The sequence below is a fragment of the Physella acuta genome, unplaced genomic scaffold (genome assembly GCF_028476545.2).
Source record: "Physella acuta isolate Inbredline_101_S28 unplaced genomic scaffold, ASM2847654v3 ptg002325l, whole genome shotgun sequence".
NCBI lineage: Eukaryota > Metazoa > Mollusca > Gastropoda > Physidae > Physella > Physella acuta.
The window spans coordinates 8,546-32,553 of NW_026733821.1; the positions used below are offsets into that span (position 1 = coordinate 8,546).

The 24,008-nt window shown below is 33.3% G+C and overlaps 2 protein-coding genes across 3 annotated transcripts; one reads left to right on the forward strand and one right to left on the reverse strand.

The window, feature by feature from the left end:
* Positions 1 to 1,112: 1,112 nt before the first annotated feature.
* On the reverse strand, positions 1,113 to 10,146 carry LOC131932937 (prolyl 3-hydroxylase OGFOD1). The gene is made up of 14 exons (XM_059289831.1): positions 10,014 to 10,146; positions 8,234 to 8,609; positions 7,410 to 7,561; positions 7,186 to 7,235; positions 6,839 to 6,936; positions 6,156 to 6,275; positions 5,780 to 5,871; positions 5,507 to 5,635; positions 4,696 to 4,809; positions 4,073 to 4,152; positions 3,632 to 3,828; positions 2,950 to 3,078; positions 2,236 to 2,294; positions 1,113 to 1,470 (listed from the first exon to the last, which is right to left on the reverse strand). The coding sequence occupies exons 2-14, from the start codon at positions 8,520 to 8,522 to the stop codon at positions 1,324 to 1,326; spliced, it is 1,656 nt and encodes a 551-aa protein (XP_059145814.1). The 5' UTR covers positions 8,523 to 8,609; positions 10,014 to 10,146; the 3' UTR covers positions 1,113 to 1,323.
* LOC131932938 (tetratricopeptide repeat protein 39B-like) lies at positions 9,890 to 22,812 on the forward strand. Of its 2 annotated transcripts, XM_059289832.1 has the most exons (19): positions 9,890 to 9,973; positions 11,015 to 11,035; positions 12,478 to 12,515; positions 12,719 to 12,835; positions 13,412 to 13,487; positions 13,727 to 13,859; positions 15,017 to 15,149; positions 15,495 to 15,594; positions 15,868 to 15,933; positions 16,107 to 16,218; positions 16,423 to 16,490; positions 16,780 to 16,839; positions 17,220 to 17,311; positions 18,370 to 18,528; positions 19,093 to 19,210; positions 20,031 to 20,142; positions 20,786 to 20,912; positions 21,308 to 21,424; positions 22,268 to 22,812. In XM_059289832.1, the coding sequence occupies exons 1-19, from the start codon at positions 9,914 to 9,916 to the stop codon at positions 22,482 to 22,484; spliced, it is 1,926 nt and encodes a 641-aa protein (XP_059145815.1). In that variant the 5' UTR covers positions 9,890 to 9,913; the 3' UTR covers positions 22,485 to 22,812. The 2 variants fall into 2 exon arrangements, with proteins under 2 accessions (XP_059145815.1, XP_059145816.1); XM_059289833.1 differs by lacking the exon at positions 11,015 to 11,035 and having other exon boundaries at positions 9,905 to 9,973.
* The last annotated feature ends 1,196 nt before the right edge of the window (positions 22,813 to 24,008 follow it).

The window sequence follows — 24,008 nt, forward strand, 5'->3', positions numbered from 1 at the left end:
CTTGAACCAGGATTTGAACTCGAGACTTATGGGTTAGCAGTCTAGCTCTCTACCACTAGGTCACTTCATCAGTTGAAGTATATAGTCCTACGTAATGGTAGGTAACAGGGGAAATGAAACACTCTGGGGTAGACCAAAATTATGTACTTTTGCCTTATATGTAATGAGTAGAAACTTGCCAGAAGAGAGGGGATCCTAGATGATTGGGCTCTAGGCTAACAACCCGGTCCTGTAAAACTAAGCTCATTACAGAAACGGCAACCTGAAAGAAGGGGAACAAGACAGAGGAGTCTGGAGATCTTTGGCTAGCTGCTCATACCCTAGCTGGGGTGACGGGAAGTGATGATGAAAGTATATACATACCCCCCCCCCCCAAGATGTGCTTGGAAACTACAAGTATTAATTAGTAGAACAGCCTTCAAATCAACAGTGGCTATTAATTATATTAACTAATAAAAAGGTGTCAGTGAACTGGGCCGCCAGGTCTCCAGAAAGAATTCTTGTGGGGCGGTATTATTCAAAAGTTTATCACTTGATAACTAATTGTTTTTTTCCTGTACAGCTTGGATAAGGGAGGTCATCTTCACCAGACAGTACATTCAGACATTAATGTCACATTGTATCTATAGAGTATCATAGTGACTAGATTATTTAGTCACTACAATATCCAGTATATGTAAATAAACCTAATAATCAAAGGGAAATTCCAGTTAAAGGCTTATGCCAAGTGACATTGCTCACTCAATCCTGATCAATTTAAAATCTTTGTTTTTTTCCTGAGCTTATCATTTTCTACTAAGCTCATCAGCCTTATGACTCTTATTGCCTTAGTAATTAACCTTTGACCCACTCACTCACTGGTCAGCTATGTCTGAGCTCTTATCAACAACAGTAGGAAAAAGTGAACTAAGCATAACAAAGGCAAAGTTTTTGCATGGTTATCATTTAATTAAAAAAACAATTTCAACATTGTCTAGTCTATTTACTCATATAATTGAACATGGCATTAAATCAAAGGTAAATATGTGATGCTTTCATTTGTTTAAATCTTCTTGAACCATAATGAGGTATAAATACTATGAAACGCCCAAGTATAACATTACTAATACTACACTGCCTCATAGCTGAACTACCGTGTATCTATAATCCCATTTGCATTATCATTACTTTGTGCTGAATGTATAATTCTGATTGGTTGTTAATTTACATGCAAATTTAGGCAGAAGATCCGGTAATAAACCAATAAAATTTGTACTCCAGCTAATAAAAGAATTTTACATTAGATTAACTTCACCCCCCTCCATTAAAAATAAAGAACATTCATTATTCATAATAAACTGCATTAATTTCATAAAAAACTGATGGTGACCTCTGGGTGACCCTGTGGTTCATGTGCTTGACAAACTTCATCGTGTGCTTGTCCCTGTACACGAGGGCTAGTGAATTTCTTGATGGACACACGGACAAAAGCTGGACACAAAAAAAAACAAGATAATTATCACAATTCATAACAAGAAATAACTTCATCTATGGCACTACATAAAAACACCACTGAATGAGGTTACACTACAGCATATATAACGAGGAGCAGGATTGCATCCCTTGTTAATTACTCCCCCCCCAGGTCAAACTGGGAAAACTGGAGGATATAGTATCATACCAAACACTACTGAACCAGATGAATCAATGCTGTATTAGGCTAGAGAAAAAGAGGTTTCAAATAACTGTTAAGTCTAGATTTTGCTTTAAGGTGCCCATGAGCCCACCCAGCTCTTATGTGTAGCTAACTTAAATTGGTTAGAGATGGCTAGAATCTAGACTTCATTCTGGCTATATATCCTTTGTATATTCATGAAAAACTGAAACACCTTACTCTTTCAGTGTCAGCACAACAAATCACCAGGTTTTGAAAATATTTAACTTTTTTTTCACATTGTATACAGGTAGTCATGGGGCAGCATAGTCAGATGGTAGAGCGCATGAATGCTAACCTGAAAGTCGTGAGTTCAAATCCCATGCTTGAATTTTTTGGACAACCCATTGTCCACCTAGCTCTGCTGGATATCTGACATATGTAAAGACAACTGGGCATTGAGCATTCCTATGCCAAGGTTACAGAAACAGGTGGAATCTACTACATATTCCCCATGGCCCGCCAAGGTTGAAATGAAGTAGCTTAACTTACTGCCAGTCATAGCTAGAGACTGTACCACAACAAAGACTGGTTAAACTCACCTCCTCATCCTCCCCTTTAGCTATGTACGATGTGTAGCCACCGTTTTCAAACAGCCAGTCTAGATGTACAGAACAGAAAAAAACTTTTTTTAATAATAACTCAAACATTGATAATCCATTATTTACTATGCTTTAAAAAGTTAAATGTTTACATTACAGAAAAGTTAACTAAAACTAATGTAAAAAAAAAAAGTTTTTTTTACACAAAAATTTTATTCTGTGTATCTAAAAGCTGATTTGTCTCATAAAATGAAACAGAGCATGAAAAAGTCATCTCAATCCCCAAATAGTTGTTGCATTAATGAACCCATCACATGAGACTCCACAGATAGCACACATATAACTAATGGCTCCATCAGTGCCCACAAAATGGCAAATTACCTCAAATAAAACAAGGCACTGTGACAAGAGACTCCCTTTTAATTACAGCCAACATAATATTGATGCCCCCATTACACTGCACAACAATAGCACATGTTACTAATGTCAGTAATGCCTCCATCACACTACCCATAGACTGCACACAAATAACTAATGCCTCAATCACAATCCACACATATAGGGTACATTCTACTAATGCCTCCATCACACTACCCATAGACTGCACACATATAACTAATACACATATAACTAATGCCTCCATCACAGATGCCCACAGATATTATACCTATTACTACCCAAACAAAACAAGGTACTGTGAGACATAAGAACCACCTTTATCACAGCCAACATACAACATCAAGTCTAAGGCAAAATCCAGGTTATCCACATCCGTGTCATGTGCCAGTGTGTAGCATCCATGTTCCCACCTGCGGACCTCACTCCGACATTTGGGGTTGCTGGCTGAAACAAAAAAAAATGTATTTTATTAGCTAGAAAGAACAAGTCACTTAAAATTTAATGTAATAAAAAGTGTAGAAAAATAAAGCATCTCTAAGATGTTTAACATGATTTTAAAACCCAAACAAAAACCTATAAAAATGAACTTATTAGTGCTTTTTCTTTTTTGTTTGAAATTTTAGTTTTTAAATTCTTTTTTTTTTTTGCATTTACATGTTTTATTATCAAAAACTAAGCTTAAATTGAGCTGTTTACTAATTTGTCTATAAATATGACTGGCAATGAGGTCAAGCCTTATGTGCAGCATTATCTGAGGTTTTCACAAAGAACATCTTTATAATTCTAGTTTTTAACAAGGTAAGGGGAAATAATCTAATCTGATAACAATACATCATTAGTTACAGAGTAGAATGTAGATCTGTTAAAACTCCACCTTAACTAAAAATGAACCACAATGCTACAAAACCATCAATCATAATTGAAAGTTTTTTTCCCTGTTGTATGGTGTTATTATTATACTGTAAGGGAACTATTAGATTAAAATAGAGAAACTCACCTGCTCCACTGGATGATGACCCTGCAGATGACCCTGCAGCGTTAGTGTCATCTTCATCATCTGACACAGGAGCGAGGGGGTGCAGCTTTAAGCCAGTCAGGTTAGACAGCAGGAGGAAGGCTGCATCAGAATGACAAAAGGTGAGGAATTCAGCCACCACTGATGGAAGCTTTTCCTTATCTGCCAGGTAGTATTTTCTACGCCACAAGAAGCAATTGCAAAACTTAAAAACTGAACGTGCCTCAAGATTTTAAAAAATGGGTACAAAAATAAATTTATAATTAATCAAGTGTATTACTTTTAAAATGACCTCCTATTCATGTCATATAGGTAACATGCACAATTATAAATATTTTTTAAAAAAAAACTAAAAAACAAAATAGCAAAAAATTTACAAAAGTTATCTAAGTTAGTAATCAAATTTTTATACAAGTTGTCTACCTTTTATTAGCTGGACCCAGTAGTGACCACTCAATGTTAGCATCTTGAATGGCACTCATTAAAGATTCATACTTCTCTTCCTAAAGTAACAAATGCAGATAACGTTTAATGGTGGTATGCAAATGTCATAAGCAAAATCCAAATTATACCAAAAATAGGTTTTAAATTTTTTTTTATTTCTCTGACACAATAGCATCAGAGCTTAGACAAAGTTTTTTATTTTTTTATTTTTGTATTTTATTCATCATTGTCTTTTCATGGTAGTGCCCAAAACACATGGGGCAGATGAAGTAGAGCTCATCTGTTTCAATGGACTAGGCATACAAGGGGATAGTATGATCAGCACTGTGATCAGCAGCCCCTGTTTGCCAAAATGTGAGTCATGTACCTATCAGATCTGGGTGTACTCAGGGACGTTCTACAAACTCAAGCCAGGAATCCGAACTCATGATTTTGAGTTAGGAAGTGTAAGCTCTACCATTTGACCACACCATCCCACTCATGTATTTTATTGTTAAACTAAATTGCTCTTTAATCATACATTAAAAAAACTTTACCATACTTGCTATTTACAACAAATTAGAATATTTCAGTCCAAGTTCCTTAAAACCTAAAACACAAACCTGCAAAAAATCTGTTAATTCAATTTCAGACTCTGCTTCAAATTTTGTCCTTATATCTGCCTGTACTTCAATGTCAAGGTAGATAGGATTCAACCAGGAATAGAATATGTCCTCCTGTAATAGAGAGCTCTTATTTTAACATACTTAAACATTTTAAAACAAACAAGAATAATGGTCTAGAATGTAAAAAAAATTTTAACTGCAAAAGATGAGCAGGTATTTTAATTACAATTAACTTAGGTAAGTATGTGTCAGACATAAAGGTTTGGTATTAGCACAGGGGAGATAAGTTTCAGATTTATAGTTATGATATTAGCACCGGTGATGTCATTTCAGACTGATAGGTTTGGTATCAGTGCAGGGGAGATCAGTTTTCAACTTACAGGTTTGGTATCAGCTTTTCTTTATAGTAATTTAAATAGTGATGTATTATTATATATTTAAAGAAAATCATTTATTTTCTACTTTTTATAACATTATAACATAAAAGCTTGTTATTAATTATTATTTTTATGAAATATTTTTTTACTTATAGGTTTGGTTTGGGGAGAATAAAAATTTAAACACTGAGTGGACTCATCATTACAAATCCTTGTAGGAATCTGCTTGTATTTCCAACATAGAAATAGATTTTTTAAATTTAATTTAATTTACTAGATACTGGTAATAATACTACTAGCTTAAATGTTGGATTAATAAATATTACTATATGGTAACACATTTTTTTTTACAGTTTAATTATAGAATTAAATGCAAGCTGGCAATTTTTTATGTGATACATATTAATTTGCTTTCCTATGAAGCAACTAACATCAATGCTGCCATAAGGTAAAGCAGGTGGCAAGGGCTCCACATAGACAGGTGGTCGGGTGACAGGTGTGCCGTGAAACCAGCCACTGATTGAAAGTCTTGTCTTATCCTGGGATAGAACCTCAGCTACCTAAAACAACAAACAGATGGAAAAGTATTTGAAAACTGAGAAAAGTTAATGCTGCCTTAAAAACATGAATCCACTTTTAAATTTAATCTGAAACAAAACAAAAAAAATCAAGAAAAGTAAATAAATTTTTTTTTATAAATTCACCTGATGGAAGGATTTTGTAGAAACTTCAAAGAACAAAAAGCTATTTCTTGTTGGGACAACAGACTTAACAACACAACTTGGCTGTCCATTATCTGTGATTTAAAATAAACTCAAAGCTAACAAAAATTAAAGTCAATGATACATTAAAAAAATTACAGAAATTCTTAAATGAATATAAACTAATTCAACAATATACATCTTAGCTTATAAAATTGTACCCGTTTCTTAAAATCATGACAGCATTTATAACCAACAAACTACAACTGCCAGTTTCTCAATTAGATCACAAACAGACAATCACAGAATGAAGACGACTGATGTAAATAAGTACCAATGTGACATAAATGTGAGCGACAAACAAGTGTATTGTACTCACCATCTGTATCAAAAAGGTCCAATGTGCCACCATCTGCGGCTGACCAGTTCTCTGGTACCAGGTAATAAATGAAGGCAATTCTGCGCTTCTCTAGTTCATCATCATGGCATAGCAAAACATCTGGTGATAAATCAATAACATCTAACCTGAACTTCAAAGCTACGAAAAAATAGTTCTTTGGGAAGTGACGCAATTACGATGAGAATATCTATATTTAATGGGAATGTTCTCACAGAAGACAAAAATATGATTTTTTAAAAGGCTGGAAATGAATCTTTTTCTAAACTTTTAAAAGTTTTCAAAGTGCATATTTCTTTCTGAAAGAATTCATTTATTGCTAAGTGATTTGCTGAAGTAAGTTTAGAGTTCACAAAAAAAAGTTGGAATAGTGAGTTAAAATATATGAATAACTAAAATTTGTTTCATATATGTTAACACATTAACCTCAATTCAATTTTTAAAACCCTTAAGAAAATGTCCAGGATTTATCCCATCACCAAAATATATTGGCTCCAAAAGAACATTGAAAAGCACACTTATTTTAAAATTTCCACACAACTGAACAAAAGTATAGCAAATAAAAATTTTACGTAAATTAACTTTTAAAGAATACTTGACCCTTTTACACCTATTTTCTCCTAAGAAATTAGTTTTTTTAAATATACTTAATAAATCTCATTTACCTGTGTATTTATATTTTGAACAAAAAAGATCCACTTTAGCATTCAGCTTTATTTGTGTAACCTTAGAAATAAAGCTTTTTACTTCCTCACAAAGAATCCTGAAAACAAAACAAAAATGCATATTGCTGTTTTTTTTTTATAATATAAATGAAAAATAAATTTGGATAAAGTTAAACAATAAATTGAATTCAATTTAAGTTATAAACAGTATCCTCAGTAAGCATAATAAACATTATATACTGCCATGTGATTTTTTAATTTAGATACAATGTGGAATAAAAATAACTTTTTAAATGTAATTAATGAAGATAAAATATAAAAGAAACACAAAGCTTGAAATTGAATACCTTCTAAAATCAGAAATAACTGGAGACTCATCCGATATAAGATCAACACTCTGAAAAGAAAAATGTAGGTGAAAATAAAAAAGCTAAAAAAAAAATAAACATCAGTTTTAAATATCTGAAAGTATGCTATATTATATATAGGTCCACTATAAGCAGACTAAAGTTTCTGACTAAAACAAACCACACATTTAGTAAAGCTACCACTAACACTTAAGACTAATTACCAGGGAAAACTTGTACAAATCATTATTCTTGTTCCTAAGCTGAAGCCCCAGTAGAAAAGATTCTAAAGTTTTAACAAACTCAGTATTGGATATGAAATTTTTCAATTCACAATGGCAAAATGGGGAGAAGTTCAACATCACATCATTTACACCTGAAGAAAAAAGTAATATGGAGATTAAGGATGAATTATTAGTACGTCTAATATTATCTCTGCTAGGGTCTTTTCAAAGCTTATTTTTTTTGTATTTGCTATCATATCATTAGCTAATTCTGGTCCTTACTCTTACTCTAACCCTGACACTGTCAAAAAAACTAGTCATCATTCTGAATAGGCCTTTTGTTATAACTTGCCCTTCTTTATTTATAGAAATAGGCCTACTGATTTATTTTATTCCTTTTTTTTTCATGTTTAAAACATTAGCAGGGCCTATAGGCCTAATGATAAAGCTGATAAGCTAGATGTAGAAAAGAATTTTTTTTAAATCAGAAATGTATTTGCAATATCTTCAATGGACGGTTGATGCTGGAAATTTCACTCTGATTATGAATTACTTGGCTATTACAATTACAATTAGACTGTTGTCTATAATATCCAGTCACCATGATAAAAATACATTTACATAGGCCCCCACTTAATAGTATTTATTTTGGATTACTTGGTATTACTACCAATATCTGAAAATACTCAATAATATTCTCAAAATATGTGTAGGGCCTATTTATTTAGTAGATCTAGTATTGTATTGTAATCTCAAGTTTAGTTTTTTGGTAAAAAGTTATGAAACTGACAGTCAGTAAACTTCACTAAGTCTTGTGTACCTACCATAATCAGATTTCAGCATAAAGTTACTACACAGTTGTTGTTCCTGTTTTTCACAGAATATTTTACTATTTAATTCTGGTTTAGCGCCAGCAAAAATTGTGGTAACTGATTCCGACTTTGAATGGGTCTCATTTCCATTACAGTTGTTTGTAGATTTATTACTCTCTTCGACGTCCTGGTGACAAACATTTTCTATTTCATCTAATTTAGCAACTTTCGCTTTAGGTGATGAAGCTGCCAATTCTGCTGAGCTATTTTCCTCAGTGATTAGGGATTTCTTTCTATTCATGCTGATTGTTGAAACTTTATCTAACTACTCTAACTGAACTTATGATTCATCATCAATTTCAATCATCACCATATTCATATGGAGAATCTGGAAGACACAAAAATAAATAACTAATGAGTCTAATGTCTAAATCAGAGATCGCTCTAGTCTATCTATATTGAATATTCTATTTTATTTTTTTATTAATATTATCAGTGGCGTAGGCAAGGGGGGACCCCTCTGTAAAAAAAAATTTACTGTCATAATATTAATAATACCACTGTTACTTATTTAAATCTATTTCTGAATCAGTATATATATGTATAATTGTATATGTAATATGTATGTTTAGAACACTCAGAACAGTCATCTAAAAACTGACGTTATGTTCACTCTTACTTTAGTTAGTTAAGGAGGTTAGTTGGTAATCTATCGTTTTAGGTACGTAAAATCGCCCGCGGCTAGTAATGTACGAAAAAGTTACCTCATTGTCAAGGCTTTAATAGAAGTATATTGTGATATTTTTTTGTGTCAAATATTATAGATAAATGAATAATAAACCTAAATCAATGGCTACATACTACATATATCAATATAGGCAAGAAATTAACTTTAAACAGCTTGCACTATAAGTTTACAATTAAAAAAATAAACAAGATAGCTGCTATAGACTAGTATAGACTATAATAGTGCAGCTATAGTAAAGGAGCATGGTTGCATCTGTTGGAAACATCACTAGTCTTCATTTATTACATTTACTGAAAAGTTTTAATTCCATTGTTTAATAACAGGTACATAAATGAAACAAGGAAACATTTTTTTATTTTTCAAAACATAAATCCGAAATCCTCCTGAAAATGTAAAATAATTATTAAAATTTAAGGAGTCACCTGTTTTTCACATTACTAGTCGCGGGCGATTTTACGTAGATTCTACCTAAATTTCCTAAAACGATAGATTACCAGTTAGTTGGTTATTCCCCCCCCCCCCCTCACCAAATAATATATATAATTAATAGGCCTAGGCCTATAATTAATTATTATAAATAATACATTATATTATAATACTCTATCTATAATAGATAGATCTAATCTAGTCTGGCGATAGAATTGTGAAACCACGTTTCTTCTTATTTGATTTGTTTACAAAATTTAGTGTATAAAATTTTACAGGGTAAAATCTAGGTCAACGCGAACAGAATCTGATTTTAGACATCTAGAGCTATTTAATTTTTATAAAATGTTTAAATGGACTTAAATTCTAATTAAAATAAAATTGTTTTTATTATCGAATTTTTAATTTATTTTTAAAAATTTACTTTGGCCTAGATATATTTTTACTAATAATAAAGTTTTTTTGTTTTCTTAAAATAAAATAGTTTTTTTTGTACTGAAAGACTGTGAGGAGGTTTTATGGCAACCAAAATGGCTGCCCAAGACAGATCAAGTGCATCCCAAGACCGAGAAAATGAAGTATGTAGATCTTCAACCGAAATCTTTAATTAACTATTACCTTTGTTATTTATTTTTAAAATACCATAGTTTAACTTTTGAGTAAGCAGTTGACGATTTTAAATTGTTAGAGTTTGTGTAAACAGTCGTCTTTTTACTCTGCTGCTGGTCTAGGCTACTTCAGCACTTCTTCACTTCTGTTCTGTCCACTGAAATGTTAAAAGAAAATTAAAATACTAAAAACAGAAATCATTCATTAAATTAAGTAAGACATTAATCATTAATCAATGGAGGCGTCCTTGAATTGTCTCTCAAGTCTTAATATTAATGGGGTGTAATGTAAAATATTTTTAATTTTAAAATCCGAAGCAATACCTCCAGGAACAAATACTTCATCATTCTTAATTCTGAATAATTCATATTGGTTAATTAAAAATGTAAGAAAGATGCAAAATGGTGAAGCAGAGTAGTGAGTAGATCTATATATAAATCAGTATATGAGTATAATCATAATGTGATAAAGGTGCAGAAAACCAATAGTCATTTAGTCATTAGTCTTATGATAATTTTTTTCTTGCAGTCAGTTTACTGCATATTAATTGGTGGGTTAATATTTGGTAAAATGTGGCGATGTCTGAAAGTTTTTTTTACAGATACTGAAGCCAATAAGCTAGTGAATTAAATACTACTTTAAATGTAGAGAAATCAAAAGTTTAATTGCCATCCCCAGCTCCCTCTTTTTCAACCTCTATAATCCACAGGGCAGGTGAGGTAGAGTTCTGCTAATTTGTTGCTCTACATGTGTAGGGATAATGTGGTCAGCACAAATCCCAACTCAGTTTACTTTCACTAAGTCAGATACCCATTATAGCTGGGTGGACTTAACATTCTACAGACTACGCTTGGGAAACAAACTTACACTCGAGACATCTGTGTTAGCAATTATCACACTGTGTCACTATTATTATTATTTAGATCATCTAGGGCCTAAATGTTAATTTATTCTTATTTTAGTTTTTTTATAAATAATTTTTTTTATATTGTATAAAACTTATTGTTTAGGCCAGTTCGTTTCGACAAAGGGTATGTATAACAATGCATTTCCATATGCCTGTCATTGAAGGTTTTAAATTAAATATGATTTTTTTATGACTGCATGCTTAAAAACTTGTTTTGTTTGGTAGTGTTGGTGCAAGTAAAGGTTTGAATAGTTGTATCAACATATGATTTTACTTTAACAATCAGGTGTTTTTTTTTTATTTCTTGTGCTGGTGTCAGTGAATGCCCATCTGTTGGTGCTGTAGTATAAATGTATTTATACTTTTCTTTTAAGCACAAAATAGAGAAACAACTGTGTTTTGATACTTATAGTCAGTATCACTTATAGCAATACTTGACACTAACTAATCCCTAATACTTGACACTACTTGAGCCCTAAAACTAAAACTTGACAATACTTGAGCTCTAAAAGAAGAAACATTGTTTGTCCAATTGAAGCTTAAAAGAAAAGAGACATTTTATCTTGATTTTTTGTTCAAATCTTATACAACTGTCACGCAGTTGTATTTGTGAGCTGGGTCAATCAAAATTAATTTTTAATTCTTTTTCTCAAGTGGCTTCTTCTATATGATTTTTTTTTAATAAATTGGAAATTTGAATGCAGTTAATTTACTTCGCCTATTTTTTTATTTTGCTTTGATAAAATATTGATCAAAGTGTATGTTTAGGCTATAAATAATCTTTTCTTATAAAATACAAGCCACAGTTATTTTAACAAACAGTGCCTACATTAGCCTGATGTACTACTACCTGTCACTTTATTTTTCATCCTTCTAAAATATAACCTTCAACAACAGTTGGAGCCACTTGTCGCTTGGCTGTTTTTTTTTTCAGTCAGTTCTAAAGCAGTTTAGAAATTGTACACTTGGTCCCTAAGTAATGATAATTTTACTGCTACAGCTATCCTAAATGTGATTCTAAGAAATTCCATATTTACAATCAAGCATTATAATAATATATAGTACCAAGCATAACAGTTATCAGCTTCCTTTTTTTTTAAACTCCCGCCATCCCCCACCCATAAATGTATATACAAATCGGTGATTAATTAGACATAGCTTAAATACAAAACGTCATTTTCATAGAGCAAGTATTTTTGGCTGTAGCTCAAAACTGCTTGAAGTGTCATTGTCAAGTAGTTTTGTAGTAACACAATACCCAGTAACATTTACCAATCCCCACCCCCAACCACCACCCACTACCACTCTCCCTGCCAAACTTTTCCTGGGTTGGACTGGGCTACATCTTACTAAAGTCCCAGTTAAAATTCTGCCATGTACCTGGTTCTGAGCTCATGAAAGTTAAGCCATTGAGCATTTGCTCTACCAAATGACCATACCATCTTGTCTGGTAGCTGAGCCATTTCTCTAGATGGTGTTTTGTTTGATAGGGTTTTTGAGATGTTGCTCTTATTTTACTGCTGTGACCTAAGTTAACTTTCCTAACGAGAGATTTTTTACCAACAGGACTTTGTGGATGCACTGGATTCCTTGCCCCAGCCAAGGTAACTTTGTCAGCCTTCAATTCCCTAGGAATAAAAGAAACAGCTACACCATGTCAACATTATTAAGTCTTGTTTCTAACAACTATTGTTATACATATATTTGTATTGAATAGTGGGTAGTTGTTTACTTTGAGCAACTTAATTAGCATTAATTCAAATAGAATTTGTACAAATTGTACATGTTACTTTTTTCTTTTAAGCAGAGGGTTCTCCAAGTCTGCTCACCTTGACCTTGACACAAGCATCAGAGAATCAGATCTGGCATTGAACCTTTTCTTCAACAACAAGTTTGCTCAGGCTCAAGAACTAATGCAGCCATGGTCAGTTTCTTTTAGGTTCATAGATTAAGGGATGGTATGGTCAGTTTTTCATAGGGGATGGTGTGCTCAGTTTTTCATAAGGGATGGTGTGGTCAGTTTTTCATAGGGGATGGTATGGTCAGTTTTTCATAGGGGATGGTATGGTCAGTTTTTCATAGGGGATGGTATGGTCATTTTTTCATAGGGGATGGTATGGTCAGTTTCTCATAGGGGATGGTGTGGTCAGTTTTTCATAGGGGATGGTGTGGTAAGTTTCTCATAGGGGATGGTGTGCTCAGTTTTTCATAGGGGATGGTATGCTCAGTTTTTTTATAGGGGATGGTGTGCTCAGTTTCTCATAGGGGATGGTGTGGTCAGTTTCTCATAGGGTCATAGATTAGGGTCTGCTAGTGTTTCCTTCTAGTGTCACCATTATGCTGCAAGAGAATTTGAACTGTGATCCATGCAAAAAATTGTATTAAAGCATTTGAAAGTCTGATTAGCAAAGGACTGAGTTATGGGGATAAGGGTGTGGGAGTGTGTGTTTCCTCAGCTTAAACTATGTGAATGATAACATCTTTTACTTGTTGGTTCTAGGGCAGACAAGAGTATGTATCACGCTCTAGGCTATGGGACCATTTTGTATATACAAGCAGTGATGACCTTTGACATGGTACCGTCAATTTGTTTTATTTACATTTTTAGTTGCTAGGCGACTCCATTCACATTTGTTTATTTGACAAGGCAACTTTTTTTTTTACATTTTGTATTACTGGAGAGTAGTGTTTACACTTCTGTTTATTAGGTAAACTGATATCTAGTGCTTATTTGTTTTTTTTTTCCTTAATACTGGTTGAAAAAAATTCTGTTTCAATCTATTAGAAGTATGTTTTTTTTTTCAAACATTTGCAGGCTGATATTGAACTGGCTATTGAAGCCATCAAGAAGTCTGTGATTGTATGCAACCAAGTGAGGAAGAAATCTTCATTCATGAGTTCCCTCTCCAAGTTTGCTTCCAAGAATGATTACAATGGTTATACTGAAGGTATGTTATAGTCCTGGCAGTTCTAAATCTGTTTGTTTTTTTATTTACAGTGGGGTCCATGTCATACTGAGCCCTGCTGAGTACTTGGGTATGTTATATAGTGACCGTATACCTAGTTTTCAAACTGGGAGTATAAGTAAATTTTCACACCCTAACAGTGATGTTTTGTCTCTACATTCTCAATTTGAAAAGTTTATGATGTACCCACAATCCAGTTGTTGGATGATTTTATTTCTTTGCTGATTTGTATGGTTTTATCCTGTCAAGTTTCAACTCAAATAGGTAAAAAATGTTAGTGGTCATACAATCCTTAAAAGGAAAGCTCATAGAGTAGTTACTTAGAGAGGAACTTTATGCTAAAATATTGTTTGCTATTGTTGTATGAAAACTGTCATATTTGGAAGCTCTGGATACAATACACGATCAATGCTGAAAGATGATAAAATCTCATGATAGTTACTACACCTTTGTTATTCGACTGAAGCTTTTAAAAATTTGCTTAACCATACATAGTGTAATTAAAGTGCTTTTCTGATTGAACCTGTTCATTGAAGCAAAGAATATAATAGAAAATATTTCAGTCAGCAAAGCCACTGAAAGTTTTGAATTTTGTTTGATAATGGCATAAAGCAGGAATAGTTTCTTTAGGCTTTGTAGACACCAGGCAGACCTTTAAAAAGAGCCTGAAGTAATCTGGATGCACTGTCTGCTACAAATGGCAGATTGCATTTACAATGATGAGTGAGAACATTTGTTTAACAGTTATGTATCATGAATGTAACTCATATTAAATTGTGTTAGTTACACTCATTAATAAATTTGAAACTGCCAAGGGAAACAATTTATAAATGTGTTCCTAAAAATAGTTCAAGTTAAGAGAGAAATTCAGCAGAAATTAAATTAAAAATTGGAATATTTGTATTCATACCCTTTGATTTTCTCTCTCCCTCAGGGTATCACTCTGAATCATTCACTTTTCATTTTTTTTATATTCTTTCTTTCATTTTCTTCCCCTCGTGGTGAACATTTAGTGAAAACAAATTCATGACTTTTGCTGACACAACAATCTAGTTTCCAGAATTTAGGGCACATCAAGGGAGGCAATGTGACAGAAAAGTTTTTAAAACCACTCATTGAAACAATATGATCTATTGCAGAGGAAATTCATGCTGAATTGTGTTATGCCGAATGTTTGCTGGTGCGAGCCTGCCTCACATTTATACAAGATGAGAATCTCATCAGTTTCATTAAAGGTGGCCTCAAAATCAGAGAGAGCTACAAGATATACAAGTAAATGCTCTGGTCTTTTTGTTTTTATTTATGAGGAGTTCACTTGCAAAACCTGCTTAGTTAGGATATATAATAAAATAAATAATTTTCCAGAGATCGTCTTTCTTGTTAGCTGATCTTAGGATTGCTAATTTTTATTACTCTAAACAGATTACTGTTAAAATACAGCTTTTTTAACAAAAATTCTTAAATACTGAATATTAGGCGTAACACTTTTTTAACCAGCATTATTTCCAAAAAGTTGACAGCAGGTTTTGTAAGTGGACTTCTCATTATACTGGTTAGGACTAGTTAGGTTGTATCTTCTATCACAGTTGTGTTGTGTACACTTGTTGACTATTCCAGGGAGTGCCACAAGATTTTGAGAAATAGAAAAGTTGGAACAGACAGGTACAAGGTTCATTTCGATAGCGGAGTCTGTATGGGTATAGGGACATTCAATTTGGTAAGAAAAAAAATTATTGTTGAATAGAATGTATGAAGTTTAATTTACTAATACAAAATTATAATTTCTAAATTATGAGATGAGATATAAATATAATGGATAATTAAATTTTCATGGGCTTTGACTTGTTTTTTTTATTTGCTAATCAGGGAATTTTTTAGTGATGGTCTCATTGCATTAGATAACTGATGTTTACATTTTCCTATCTCTTCCACATGGTGTTTTTGTTTGTGTTAAATAACAAAAGTTAACTGCGATTTTTTTCATTTGTAGATGGTCTCATTGTTGCCAAGCAAAATCATGAAGCTCATGGAGTTTGTTGGTTTCTCTGGTAAAAAGGTATATATTTAGAATCACATTGTGTGTTTTTTTTTATAATTTGTTTTATTTTAATGTATAAATGTAATTTCTTTTTGTCTGCTGCACTTCTCTTTGAGTTAATTTTTTGCACAGCTTTCATCACATGTAGCAGAACATTGACTGCGAAACTATTTTTCTATTTGATCTGATAGAAACTTGGGTTGTCAGAGATCCAGAGAGGGTGTGAGCTGCGGATTGGGCTGAGGAGTAAACTGTGTGCCATTATACTCGTCGTTTACCACTCCCTCATCACATACATTTTAGGTGAACTTTGTGCTGTTAGTTATGTCCCTTGGGTGATTTGAGGAAAATAATATCTTACCAGAGTGTGATTAGAACCTAGACAATGGATTAAATTTAATGTTTGTTAAAATATTTTAGGTAAGATCTTTATGTCTTATATATGTGTTGTAAGAAAAAAAAATATATTATTATTATTTTTAATGGTTTGTTTAATTTTTCAATTAGGTTCGGGAGATGGGGACATAGAATTGGCAACTGAGACACTTAAACCTTGCCTAAAAGATCATCCGCAGGTAAAGCAGATTCATTTTTTTAAAGTTATTACTTTTTTGGCATAATTTTGATTTCTTTTTTCTGATTAAGTAACATGTTTTTTTTAATTCTTTAAAAGTATTCAAGATAGTTTGGATGGAATTGTAATCATATTATAATTATGTTTTTCATTTTCTTTCTTGTCTGATATGTAATTTGTTTTTTATTACTTAAAATTATTCAGGATAGTTTGAATGGAATTTTTAAAAATATATTTTTCAAAGTAAGCCTACTCAGTTAATGTTTTTTATTTTCTTCCATTTTCTGTAGGGAGCCTTGTTTTTGTTTTTCGCTGGTCGTCTTGAGGAGGTGAAAGGAAACATTGATGAAGTAAGTTTTTAAGAGGATTTATCTGACTCTAGGTGTGGATATATTTACACAATGCATGAGTGGTGCAGTATAGTTCAAGTTTAATGGGAGTTTCGTTTGATTAATGAAAAACATATTTTGCCATTTTGTCATACTATTTTACTTTTAGTATATTTGTTTCTAATTTGAGCCTAGTAACGCGGGATCAAAATTATTATTCTACATGTATTTATAAATTTTTTACTTAAAAGCAGTACAACTTAATTAACAATCAAGTTTAAGAGGAAGTACTATTAAATTCTAAAAAAAAAACATTTTAACAAACTTCTTTTGTAATGCTGCAACATTTTGGTGTCTCCCAAACTATTTTAGTTTGTCTATGAGTTTTACTACTTTTCTAGGCTGTGAACAAATTTGAAGATTCTATAGAGTCACAGAGTGAATGGCGCCAGTTCCATCATTTGTGTTACTGGGAACTCATGTGGTGCCACTGGTAGGTCTTAACACACTGATGTCTTAACACACCGATGTCTTAACACACTGATGTCTTAACACACTGATGTCTTAACACACTGATGTCTTAACACACTGATGTCTGAACACACCGATGTCTTAACACACCGATGTCTTAACACACCGATGTCTTAACACACCGATGTCTTAACACACCGATGTCTTAACACACTGATGTCTTAACACACGGATGTCTTAACACACCGATGTCTTAACACACCGATGTCTTAACACACCGATGTCTTAACACACCGATGTCTTAACACACCGATGTCTTAACACACCGATGTCTTAACACACTGATGTCTTAACACACCGATGTCTTAACACACCGATGTCTTAACACACCGATGTCTTAACACACTGATGTCTTAACACACTGATGTCTTAAAACACTGATGTCTTTAACATGGGTAGTTTCTGTTTAACCCTTAGCTACTGACCCTAAAATCCAAGAGATAAATGTGCACACAACAGACTCTAAATTAAAAAAAAAATGGAAATATGAATTTAACAAAGTTAATTTTATTATTTTAATGAACATTGGTACGTAAAATTTTGCAAAAATTTCTGCTTAGTAAGCCGGTCCTTCCAGCAGGTAGATCCTTACCTCAGACATGAAGGTGTGGACATAATGGGGACTATTGGAAACATTGTAAATGATAAACAGAACAAAACATTTACTTTGTAGGCACAGCCATGACATAAACTTACCATAAGTCAAACAGTACTAGTTACATAATTTCTTAATATTGCATTTTTATGTACGGACTGTTCCTCTGGGGTAAGGTGTCTGACACTGATGTATTGGTCTGCCTGGGCATGGAGATTTAAGACAGACCAAAAAGCAGGATAAACTAGAATTCTGTTCACCTTATTCAGCAACCAATTTCAAATATTTGGTTAAAGTAGAAAAAAAATGTCAGGTACATTATTTAGTTAGCTATAAAGATTCTTCAAGTAAGTTGTAAAAAAAAATTCAAAAAAAAAAAAGTTTGCAGCATAATTTGTACAAAATGTTAATTTTACTCTGGCCAGCTTCAAAAGTGATTGGCTGATGGCGATGAAATACGCTGAGCGTTTGTGTAAGGAGAGTCGCTGGAGCAAGGCCACGTACACATACCAGAAAGCTTCCTTCTTAATCATGTGTTCAGATCAGACAGAGGAAACTAAAAAACACATTGACTACCTTTTAGGGTAACTGTTGTTAATCGTGTTTGTGTGTATCTTTTTTGACTTGTTCACTGTATGCTGTGTATGTGTGTACAAAAAATGATCTTCATGTCATTGTTTAACATTTCACCTATTTGTCTTACCGCACCAGAGTAAATTGATATAATTTATAAGCATACTTTTTACTGTGCTTGTTTTTTTGTCTAAAGTTTATTGATTTTGTCATTTAGCATTCTTTTCACTATGTTTGTCTTTTTATCTAAAGTCTGTTGATGTTGTTATTTAGCATACCCTCCACTGTGTTTGTCTTTTTGTCTAAAGTTTAGTGATGTCGTTATTTAGCGTACCTTCCACTGTGTTTGTCTTTTTGTCTAAAGTTTATTGATGTTGTTATTTAGCATACTTTTTGCCTTTCAGTTTAAATTTTTATGATGTTGTGATTTAGCTTACATTTCCCTGTATCATTCTATCTGCAACTAGGTTTATTGATGTGTTTGTTTATTTCTCACTTTGTCTTTCTGTACCACAGTTTCTTGTTGTAAGCACATACTTTTTTTTATCATTAACAAATATATCAAATATGAACAGGGAGGTGCCTCGACTGAAGCAAAGAATCGCAGGAAAATCGCTTCCATTTGAAAAATTTGCTGTGGCTAAATCTGAGAGATACTTCCAACAGGGCGGTCATCTGACTCTGCCAGCCTTGGTGAGTACTTGACTTAACAGCTGACCAGTGTCCAGCTTTCTCGTGTTGGTCAACCTAAATATAAACTGTCCACGCTAGTCAGTAGCTCATAGATCAGGTTAATTTGGTCTTATTTCAAGGCACTTCTTTCTTCTTCTTCGTTCTTAATTTTTGAATATGGTGGAGGATTCAGACAACAAGACCAACTTCGTGGACAAACCGGACTGTGGTTTCCAGTTTGTCAGGTGTCCCATATAATTTTTCCCTGAGTGGGGTGGGCTGGGGCCAGTGTCTGCCTCTTGCCTGGCTATACTTCAAGGCACTGTATGTGATAATCATTGCTATAGTGTCTCTCCTTATGCCCATGTATTGTTTTTCTATCTGCTGGACTGGGTTCAAATCCCAGTGTAGCCAGTACTTGAACCATTGACTTTCACATTCTCCTAGACTGGGTTCCATGTTCTCTGTAGCTTAGTCACAAATGTCTTGAATCTAAATAGCTCTCTAAAACAGTACATTGTTTTCAATTAAACCATTTGTTCTATATTGTAATATGGGACAGCGTAGTCGATTGGTAGAGCATTTGGCTGCTCAGAAGAACTTGAGTTTGGATCTCATTTTAGACTTGTGACTGTAGGATATCCCTGAGTCATCCCAGCTTTGATGGTTACCTGACTTCCTTTGGGGAAGGTAAAGGCTGTTGGGCATAGTGCTGACCACACCATCCCTTCATATTTTGAGGTCAAGAAACTCTACTCTAATCTTTACTTTTTTACTTTAACTACATTGTAATGCCTATAGAGACTGATACAATTTTTACTCTGCTAATCTGTTATACCAGGAGTTGATCTACGTGTGGAATGGCTTTAACATTGTGGGTAAAAACAGGCAGCTGTTGGAGAGGATGCTGGTAGTTGTGGAGTCAACTGTCACAGAATTAGCTGGTCAGTCAGGTAGGTACTGCGTGGACAAGTGCCGTCTGTTTGTCTTCATTGTCTTATCTTTTTCCCATTTGTGCCCAAGACACATGGGGCTGATGAAGTAGAGTACATCTGTTTCAATGTCCTCGGACTACAGGTACATAGTGTGTTAGCACTATGCCTAGCAGGTTTGGTTTCCCTAATGTGTGTCGGGTATCCATTAAAGCTGAGTGAACTCAGGGGCGCCCTATAAACTCAAGCCCGTGATCAGAACTTGGAGTTTACTTTTGATTACAATATTAATATTGTCCTCATGCATTCTTAACAATTCCCTAGAGAGAGAGAAAATGACTTTTGGTTGTGCATTCAAAGAAAACGTTGACGTTAATTTTTTAATAGCAGGTTTAAGTTTGTGATCTGTAGATTGGCAATTTGTTTTTTAATTCTCCAAATATTAGAAAATCACAAGAGCCAGGTCCTCATGCTATTAATTCTATTATTAATTTGGGTGTTCTGACTTATCCTAGGCTATAAGTACATTTATTGGGTATGTTTTTGTTTATGGAGTATATGTTTGTTTAATAATAATAATTATATATATATATATATATATATATATATATATATATATATTATATATATATATATATATATATATTAATCTTTCTAAACCTAGAGAGTGCCAGTAAAGATAAATATTACTATGACAACTACAGTCTTGCGCTGCTCATTAAAGGTGTTTGTCTGAGGCACAGAGGGCAGGAGTTTCAGGCAGAGCAGTGTTTTACTGAGGTTATAGAGAAGTAAGTTGTTTGTTTTGTTGTTTTTTTTTTCTGATGTTGGTTTTTGTTGTGAGGGTTGGAGTACTATGGTCTAACAGTGAAGTTGCCTTTTGAGAAAGGTTGTAGGATTGGGGTATGATTATTTCTATCTAGTATTGGATAAGGTTTGTGGGATACTGAAAGTTGGTTTGAGTTGATCACGATCTTACTCCAGTAAGGGTCTAGGACAATCTCTGGACATTCTCTCCTCCCCCCCCCCCCCCCCCGACATTCTGACATTACCCTTCTGGTTATGTCCTGTTCCTGTCAAATAGTACTTTGCTAGCATTACTTTATGCTGATGGTTGATTGTTATCAGTGCATATTAGTGTAACATACGACAGCTAATTGAAGATAGTTACCAATTGATTCCCCAGTGAGAAGAAACTTGTGAGTGACCACTACCTGATACCATACAGCATGGTGGAGCTGGCCATTCTCCACCTGCACCAGGAGAGGTTTGAGGAGACCAAGAAACACCTGGAGAAAGTCAAGTGAGTCATCAGTGTCATTTGTCATGTTCTGTGTTGTCGTTAGTGTAATCTTTCATGTATGATGTTGTCAGTGTCATTTGTCATTTTCTGTGTTGTTGTTAGTGTCATCTGTCATTTTTCTGTTTATTGTTAGTGTCATCTGTCATCTTCAGTGTTGTCATTAGTGTCATCTGGCATGTATGATGTAATCAATGTCATCTGTCATGATCTGTGTTGTTTTCCGTGTTATTTGTCATGTTGTGTGTTGTCTAGTCATCTATCTTGTATGCATTTGTTAGTGTCATTCATTGTGTTTTGTTGTTGTCAGTACCATCCTTCATGTTCTGTTTGCATTTTCAGTGTCATCTGTCATGTATGATGTTGTAAGGGTTATCTGTCATGTTCTGTGTTGTCATTAGTGTCATCTGTCATGTATGATGTTGTCCATGTCTTCTGTCATGTTGTATGCTGTTGTCAATGTCACTCAAATGTTGTGTCACCCATCAATTCTTCCAGTACCACCTTGTAACGCAACTGTTTCTTGGTATAGTTTACATGGATATACTGATTACTTATAGATGATGTAATAGAGACATAATTTTTTTTTGTGGTACTTTGTGATTATGGTCTCTTCATCATGATGATTTAGTGATGATGTGTTCACCATATGTTTATTTGTGCTTGTGATACTACAGCTATTGTTTTCTTTCTTATTGTTTGTAAAACAAAAAAAAAAACTGTTTTTTTTTATCAAGTTAATAAAGCCTGTACAACCTTTCTACATTTAAGAAAAATAAATGCTTTTTTTTTTCTATTTCTTTTTTTAACAATCTTCGAGCTTTTTTTTTTTAAAATTTTCTTCAGAAAACAGTACCGAGGTTACTACCTAGAGAATCGCCTACATTTCCGCATGCATGCCATTAGGCTCGATCTGAAAACAGCCATGAACAGCGAGGGGGACAGCCAATCTTTAAGTGACACCTTCGGACAGGACGCCATCAACAACCATGTCCGACAGGACGACGAAGATTTGGACGACATGTTCGCTGACGCAGAGGACTTGAGCGCCACCATGAAATGATGCCGGCAACGATCAACTGGCGCTGGCAGCGTCTACTACATGTTGTTGTTGTTGGAGCAACTTACATCCAGTAACTTAAGTTTTTTTTTTTTGTAACATGCATTTCAATTTACCCATGATCACATGCATTGGATTGAGCCGGAGCAGTCTCAGATTTTTTAATGCAGCTCCTGTGTTCGTGCACTCGATCAGAACAGATTTTTTTTATAAATCCCGGTCTGGGCACCCAGCAGTCACACCTGGCTCTAATTGTTGATATTGAGTTCAAGTTTATCATATCCTGGACTATTTATTTTTACTCACCGCATTTTTTCAGGTATTTATGAATAAATCGTCTTCTTTTTTTTTTTTTAATAAATATTTATTTTATCATATTCCAGATTAACCTGCTCCATTTTTTAAAACACATCTTCAGAATTAAGAAATTTCATATTTTTAGTATTATTTATATGAGCTCATTTTAGGATTATTTTTTTTATCATTTATTCAAGTATTAATTTACACAGAAGGGAAACAACCCCTCTGTGATCTTCCCTTGCACAGCTAGTCTGAAGTAAAGTTTTAAAAAGTTACATGCTATGTCTAATTTTTACTGTTCATCATAACAAAGAGAATGATTCCACCTAATGTAAGATTTTAACACAAGATGTTAAAAATAAGAATTTTGTTGACTAATGTTGACTGACAGTTGCTGTTGACACGTCAGCTTTTAGTGTCAGGGCGGAAATTGTTGACTTGTTAAAGACTTGATCAATCACATTTTATTTTTGTGCAATGCAATTCATTGTTGTTGTTTGTTTTTTTTTGAGATAAAAATATTGCTGCCCTATGATTTAAGCTCAAAATTAAGTTATTTTTTTTCAATCTGTTCACACCTTTTTTTGATGTACACGTTATTCAGGCAAATAGTATTTTAATGTTTTAAATATTTCTAATTTCAAAGATATATTTTTTATTTCTTTAGTGAACAGTTTAAAATTTTACTTTCTACATCTGATTTTATTTTTAAAAATAATGTAAAATAAATAGCAGCTTTATCTATTGTGGTTGAGGTGTATAAAAATGTTTTCATTCCCCCCATCCCCCCATTTAAAAAAAATAAGCTTTGAATTTATTTACCACAATAAATGTTTTACATAAGGTCCAGTATCTATAGTTAAAATTGTGTTTGAATTAAATTCATTAAAAGCAATAAAGAAATGCTAATGGTTTGGAGCAAGGGAGATAACTATAATATCAAAGTCAATTTTATGCTTGTCTCTACCACATTCTGCTACTTGGACAAGTTGAATGTTTATTTATTTTAGTGTACATTTTTATGTACATAATGGTATGGGCGTCTGCAGAGGAGGTCACTTCTTTTATTCACTGATAATCTCTTAAGCTATTAAAAAATAGATTGAATATTTTTTTTTTAAATTGTGACAATTTAAAATTTATAACTAAGCTCATGTTGAGTTGGTAATTTTTTTTGGTAGTGTTTTGCAGTTTACAAATTCCAGTCGGGGAAGGGGTGGGTGTTAG